This window comes from Carlito syrichta, unplaced genomic scaffold (genome assembly GCF_000164805.1).
Source record: "Carlito syrichta isolate Samal-C Ts95f unplaced genomic scaffold, Tarsius_syrichta-2.0.1 Scaffold170032, whole genome shotgun sequence".
Lineage (NCBI taxonomy): Eukaryota > Metazoa > Chordata > Mammalia > Primates > Tarsiidae > Carlito > Carlito syrichta.
Genome location: NW_007114128.1, coordinates 258,086 through 265,039, shown reverse-complemented (window position 1 = coordinate 265,039; position 6,954 = coordinate 258,086). Strand labels below are relative to the sequence as shown.

Genomic DNA, 6,954 nt, shown 5'->3' with positions numbered 1-6,954 from the left:
AGGATACCACCTCATCACACATGCTGAGGACAGGACAGATGGACGGACCCAGCCTTGTCACATGCCATCACACAGGTTTAGGGGACAGGATGGACGCACAGACACACACACTCTCTCTCTCTCTGCGGCCGCTCTCAGATCTGCTCACCTCCTGCAACCTCCCTCTATGGGGCTCCTGGGAGGTCTGTACCCCTGCTCAGGCCGGAGCCCATCAGAGGGAAGCTGATGGCTTGTCCTTAGGGAAACATGGCCTTCCCGAAGCCGGGCTCAGCTAGGTTTTTTGACAAGATGAAAAGTAATTCTTATCTGGACATTATTTTTTTTGAAAGGTAATTAGAACACTATTGTTTATACAATATTGAAAAAATACAATTTTTTATTGTTTGAACTCAAATCACCACCCAGCACTTGAAGCCTACCCTACATAGCACCTACAATAAACGTTACAGCACAAGCGAACTGCAAGTCAGCAGGAAGCGGGTTAGACAGTGCCAGCGACCCCGCCCCCAAGCAATGAGAAGCCGCGTGCTAGGTAAGAGTGAAAGGACACCAGTACATGTTAAGTTAATCCTACCCTCCCGACGAGCCACGGATGCTAGAGAGAGAACTCAGAACGCTTAACTAACCACAGCCCTACGTAACTGCACTTTTTTATTTTTTAAAAGAAAACCTTTTGCTTCATGCCCGTAATTAACATAAAATAAGTAAATCTTTGTCATTTTATTTAGGAAAAATAATCATGCTAAAAGCAAGTTGTACTTTATATAGATTTTCAAAGGAAAGATTGATTGTGCTTTTTGAATAAAAAAAGATAGGGTATGATCCAACCTCACTTACTTAAACCTTGTGGACTATAGCACTTCTAAACTAAAAACACACATCAGAAAGAAAAATTATCCCGGGGGATGTTCAAAAATTGTCTTTAGGAGGTTTTAGGATTGGCTAATTATGCTATCATCCTATTGGTTATGACAAAAAAAAAAAAGAAAAAGAAAAAGAAAAAGAAAAACCACCCACACAGAGCCGTATCTAAAACTTCCCCAGACCCTCCCCACACAGCAGGCGACACCCTGACATCTGGTCAGCTGAGCGGACGTGTGCTTGGAAGGCACTGTCACCTGTCCGATTCCTCTCAGCGTCCTCAGGAGAGGCAATGCCTTCCTTCAGGACCTGTCCCCCTACATGGTATTTCTGAATCCCTCCGTCCTGTTCAGTCACTCTGAAAAAAGCTGTGTTTGTTTTTCCCACAGAGTCACTTTGGGTACAAGAACCTTTATTTGTTCCACTTATTATTCATTTCAAATTTAGAACACACTGGGTCTAAAATACCCTTTTCCCACTCCCGCAAGCAGATGATGACCAGGCTGCTGCCAAGAGCAGCCGAAAACCAGAAAACAAAGCCGTACAAAACGCCAGTCCTGCAGGCAGCCTCCTCTCAGGCTCTAAGGCGTGAGCTGCCCGCCAGGAGGAGGTTGCCTCTTGGCAGGCGACAAAATCTGCAACCTGTCTAAGCACAATTCACACACACACCCCCCAAAAATCCCCCCACAACACAGCCCTCATGTTAAAGCTCTTAGTCCAGGGTGGCGGTCTCAACCTGGCCAGCACTGGCATAGGGATGGGGCTTTGCGCGTCTGGGATGAGAGGAAGCATCTCCCGGTCACTTCTCCCCACCCTGGCCTCACAAAAACAGGTCTGGATTACAAGCTGCACCCCAAGAACAACAATCAGGCTAGAAAACACTTCCCCAGGGCTCTCCACAGAACTCTGAGCTGAGGCTGGGGAGTGTGACGGGCAGGAAGAGGCATATGAAAACGAACCCAGAATCCCGTCTAAGAATCGCTTTAGGTGGCCACGCTCCAGTCAGCTCCCTGTCTTACACTGTCACTCCACAGAAACGGGGCCACCTAGGCCACACAGGAAGGAGCGCCGGTTCTGGTGTGGCTGCCTCTAACACGCCCTGCCAGGCCTCTGCTCCCCGATTTTCTCCCTCCATTTTGAAAAAGCACTATTCTGCCTTCACATCCAGGAGCTGGCCGGCCTGGTTCGTTTCTTTGGGACCATCAATACAAGCAGCAGCCTTTTCCTCTTGTTCTTACGTCTCCCTGCCGGAGCGGCCGTTTCTTGGCGGCTCGGGAGCTGACCGGGCTACGGACCCCTGGACGCGCGCATTCGGCCCGCCTGTTGCTACCAACGGAATGTGGACGGTGCTGTGCACCTCAGGCTGGGAAATGACCGAGAATCGAGATCTAAGGGTGATATATCATATATATATCTCAATGCTATTATCCATAAAAACCTTGTTTAGTAATAAAAAAAATTGCTTTGTTTAAATATGAATATTATAGTCTGCTTCTCATGGTTAGGAAGTAAGAGTCTTTCTGAAAGCAGGAGCTGTGTCCACTACAACTCCATGTCCTGGGCCTCATCTTCCGAGAAGTCGGACATGGAGCTCTCCGACGAGCTGTCCCCGGTGCCCTCCTCCTGCTCCTTCAGTGCCTCCTCCGTGGCGTACTTCTGGATGTACTCTGCAGGGGAGAGAGACAGGCGGTGAGTGGCCAGGCCTGGGACCCGGGGCTCACCGGTGCCTTGCAGGCCAGAGTGACCAAGATGACAGCCATTGGGTCCCTAGAGGCAGGGGAGCCCCCAGGGAGACTTCTTTGGAAGCTTCTGCATTTCACCCCTGAGGAGAGGGGTGATGGGGAAGACTAAGATGGAGGGCTTGGCCTGCAGGGGCAGGAACACACTGCCCCAGCCCAGGGCACTGAGGGACGGGGACGATGGGACCCCACACTTTCTGTTCACCTTTGCTTCAAGATGGAGCAGGACTAGTCACAATTCCATAGTAATTTCCAAGGGAATCCCCTGTCATTTCTAGATTTGCAGTTATATAATTCCAGTCAGCCCGGGTCTATTATTTTAGGAAAATATTTTAGTCTCAGGAGATCCTGCCCGTCAGGTGGGAAGCAGCTGCAAAAAAGCAACGCTCAAGACATGTGGGCAAGAGCCGCTCCAGGAGCCATGGCCTGTGAGCGCTTTCACCAGGTATTCTTCACCTGCAGACAGGTGGGAGCTGCCACAGCCCTGGTTGGATGCACTGGCTTACAAAAAGTGCAGACTGCTGAAGAAACACTTCCTAGAAACTCTCAGTGCACACTGTCCTCAAGCAATCAGCTTCCACACAACAGGAAAAGACAGGCAGCTAGAAACCCATTCAGAGTGTAGGCCGGACAGAAACACATTCTCAGGCTTCGTTCTCCCCTACGGAGCTGCAGGCCCGACGGCAACTGAAAGAGAAAGGAGGAGCACGGCCAGGTGTGCCCGCCATAGGCCAACCTCTCACACAGGCTCCAGCTCAGAATGCGTTAAAGAGCATGACAGGGTCAGGCCCTGTGCAGAAATTTTCAGACCTGTGACTTAGAGTTCGTCACATTCACTGGAACAAAAGTGAACGCTGAGATAAAGAGGTTACAGAAGCCCAGGACTAGGTAGGAGCTGACTGGGATTGCATTCTGGAGTGGGAAAATGTGTCTTAAAGCCTTGAAAGTTTTATTTCCACTCTTGCGCAGGCTGTCTCGCTGCTGCACACTGACACTGTTTCCCGACACTATCATTCGATACCAGGGTATTCAAGGACACACGTGCCCAGTGAGCACTGACCAGAGAAACAAAGGACAAGGTTGCCAGAGAGGGGGAAGGAATGGAGTGGGAGGAAGGCAGGAGTGGCAGAGTGCCCAGGGAGGCAGCCCAGGAAGGAGCCAGCCAGGACCCAGGCAGTCCCCACCACTGACCCCGAGTTCTGCCACCTGAGGCCTGGGAGAGGCTGTTTCGGGGAAAGGTTTTGTCTTGCCAAGAGCAAGCAGTTGGGATGTTAAAAACATTGAGAGAGAACTATACTTGTTTTCTTTCTTCAGAAAAAACAAGTAAAGTAAATCAAGGCAAAATGTAAAGGTTTTGCTTCAGCTAGATGGTAGGTATGTGGTATTCTGTTTTCCTGTAAGTCTGAAACTTGACTGTCACACATTAATGCTTTAAGAGTAAAAGGGCAGTATGTGGTGGCTCACACCTGGAATCCCAGCACTTTGGGAGTCTGAGGCAGGAGAACCACTTGAAGCCAGGAGCTGGAGATCAGCATGGGCAATACAGTGAGATCCCACCTCTAGCAAAAATTAAAAATCAAAACTAAAAACAGAAAAACACTTCCGTGGTTCCATCTCACCCACTAAATCTAGTCCAAAATGGAATGCTTGGTCTCTTCTCTCTGAACAGGCTGTCACTTGAAGGTTTCCCTCTAGCCAAATCTCCCTTGTTCTGCTCCCCATTCAATAATAAAAATAAAAGATAAGTTTAAAAAAAGAAAATAAAAGAGGAGTAAAGGCAAATTTGTAGAGTCAACTTGGTGCCAGAGAGCCTTGGGCGGCAAGCTGAGATGCCATCCGGCAAAGGGCTCTGAGCAGGAAGGAGGCGGCAGCTTGAGCCAGTGCCTACAGCGCCCAGCTCCACAGGCTGCCCAGATGTAAACACATGTTAAATGTGCACGGTGAGGCAGCCCCAGTTAAGCATGAATGCCGATCATGTTCAGGCTAGAAGGGTGCACGCTTTCCCTGTGTTGTCGGGTACGCTGTTTGTGGTAATGTCACACGATGGACACGTCCAGGAGGCAGCTGGGGCGCTCAGGCCTGGACACACGTATCTGGAATCATCTACCTGTAGCTGGGAGAGGCGAAAAGTACCCCAAGTGGTAGGTGAGGAGGAGAGGGGGCCAAGGCTCAGGCCCCAAGAGGATGGTCACATTCAGGACCTGGGATGAGAAGAGGATTCAGAAGGGGGGGCGCAATGCCAAGCCGCAGAAAGGTTCAAGAAGGGGGGTTCGGGGAGGGCCCACAGGACCAGGAAGAAGTGAGGCTGCAGAGGCGGGAAGTGAACTAGATTCAAGAAGCTCAAGGTGAGGAGGGAATCCTGGAAATGAAAGGAAGCTACGGCACACTCAGCAGGAGCCCATGGGGCAGAGGCCTGGTCGGTCGGTGGGGCAGGAAGCCAGGATGTGCTGGGGCAGGGACAGCGGGGCCACAAGCTGCATGGGGCAGTGGGTCTGAAAAACACGGCAGGACATCTCTTACTTCCCGTAGTTGGGAACAAGGACCAGGCAACAGGCAGATAGACAAAGACACAGCAGAAGCAGGTGTGCTCGGGCCTGGGGGTCACGGTCTCCTCAGACTACCAAAGAAGGTAACGATTGCCAACATCACCGTACCCGGAAGCCATGCTGAGCAAGCCATCCTAAGATACGTGTGGGCTGGGCTCCCTTTGTGACCGGGACTACAGCAAATGTGTGCTGGAACAGGCTAGTGCTAAACTGCTGAGACATAATGAGTCTAAGAACCATACAAATGCACCCTGCACCAAGCTATCTGTGGCCTGCAGACAAGTCTCAGAACTTGTCTTGATTTTACCTGACTGAAATGAACTGCCTTTTCCTTGAAATATGTGTGACATTCTGCTACCTGATAAATTAGATATTAATTTACAAAGCACTTGAGACCTAAGTAAATTTACTTCTACTTTAGCTCAACAAATGCTCCAGACAATACCCTGCAGAGACCTGGGAAGGATGGGAAGACCAAAGCAGGGAGCACTATTGTGCGACCAAGAGCCCAGATGCTCCCTAGGCCTCATTCCCGCCATGTCAGAGTGAGGGCCTGCAGACCATGGCTCTCCTGGATGCTGTCCCCACCGTCTCCTGCAGGTGTACCTCAGAGGCACTTGTCTGAGGAAGCTGGCATTTTCAACCGCTGTGCAGATGGTAAGCTGTGCTCAAAAACCGGGGCAGACATTACCACCTGCCACTGGTCAGGGAGAGCAGGGTGCTTCACGAGCACTGAATTCCTCATCTTCCCGATGGAGCTTTATGGATCTGTACTTTTCACTATGAAGGCCATCAAACGCACATGGAGGTAGAAGGACCGTCCACCGGTGAACCCTGTGGGGCCATGGGGTTCCTTCGCAAGCTCCCCTACGGGAAGCTCGTGTTCCACCAGCACGGCAACTGCCTTAGGGGTGGGCAGACGGGAGTCAACCCCACAGGATGAGCGACGGAACCACCCCTGGCACTGGCAGCTGGAGCATTGTTTCACCCCACAGGGTCCCAAGAGGGCCTGAGTAACTGAAGGCGGACGCTTCACGACCCAACCCCGAGGGCTGGGCGCTCCCCCCTTCAGGTGGATTCTGCCCTCACCTTTAATTTTCTGTTTGTACTCTTCCGGTCGGTGGAGGTACATGGCCGCAGCGTCGCCGTTGAGAGGGTCGATGGGGTTAGGGTAGGCCAGCAGCTGGGGCAGGAAGGACTCGAAGATGTTGGTGAGATCTAGAAGACAGACAGAAGCGCGTCACGCCTGTGATGGGCAGGCTCACCTGGCACTCACCTGAATCCCGCAGGTAGAACCGCCCCCTTCTTAGACCCTGAGCTACACGGGCAGCTTTCCAGAAACACGGGCTCTGTCACAGGTAACTGCTGCTCCGCATGCATTTCCATGCCCATTGTAAAAGCTTAAAATTTTACTTTGAATTTGAAGAGTCAGATGGCTAGACCTGATATTCGCTTTGAAAGGCAATTTTTGGCTGGGCTCAGTGGCTCAGCCTGTAATCCCAGCACTTTGGGAGGCTGAGGTGAGTGGATTGCCTGAGCCTGCGGGTTCAAGACCAGCTCGGGCAACTTGGCGAGACCTCGTCTCTACAATAAATAAAAAATTAGGCCAGGCTCGGTGGTTCAACCTGTAATCCCCACGCTTTGGGAGGCTGAGGTGAGTGGATTGCCTGAGCCTGCGGGTTCGAGACCCACCTGGGCAACTTGGTGAGACCTCATCTCTACAATAAATCAAAAATTAGCCAGGCGTGGTAGGGTGTGCCTGTAATTCCGGCTACTTGGAAGGCTGAGGCGGAAGGATCGCCGAATCC

The 6,954-nt window shown here is 51.3% G+C and overlaps 1 protein-coding gene across 3 annotated transcripts in view; it reads right to left on the bottom strand.

Moving 5' to 3' along the window:
• Window positions 1-351: 351 nt before the first annotated feature.
• UBE2H (ubiquitin conjugating enzyme E2 H) overlaps window positions 352-6,954 on the bottom strand; it is a 96,052-nt gene continuing 89,449 nt past the window's right edge. For all 3 annotated transcript variants that reach the window (XM_021709274.1, XM_008051357.1, XM_021709275.1), the window contains 2 exons: window positions 6,236-6,364; window positions 352-2,528 (listed from right to left, as the gene is read on the bottom strand). In XM_021709274.1, coding sequence (XP_021564949.1) covers window positions 2,404-2,528; window positions 6,236-6,364 — 254 coding nt within the window. In that variant the 3' untranslated portion in view covers window positions 352-2,403. The remainder of the gene's footprint in view (window positions 2,529-6,235; window positions 6,365-6,954) is intronic.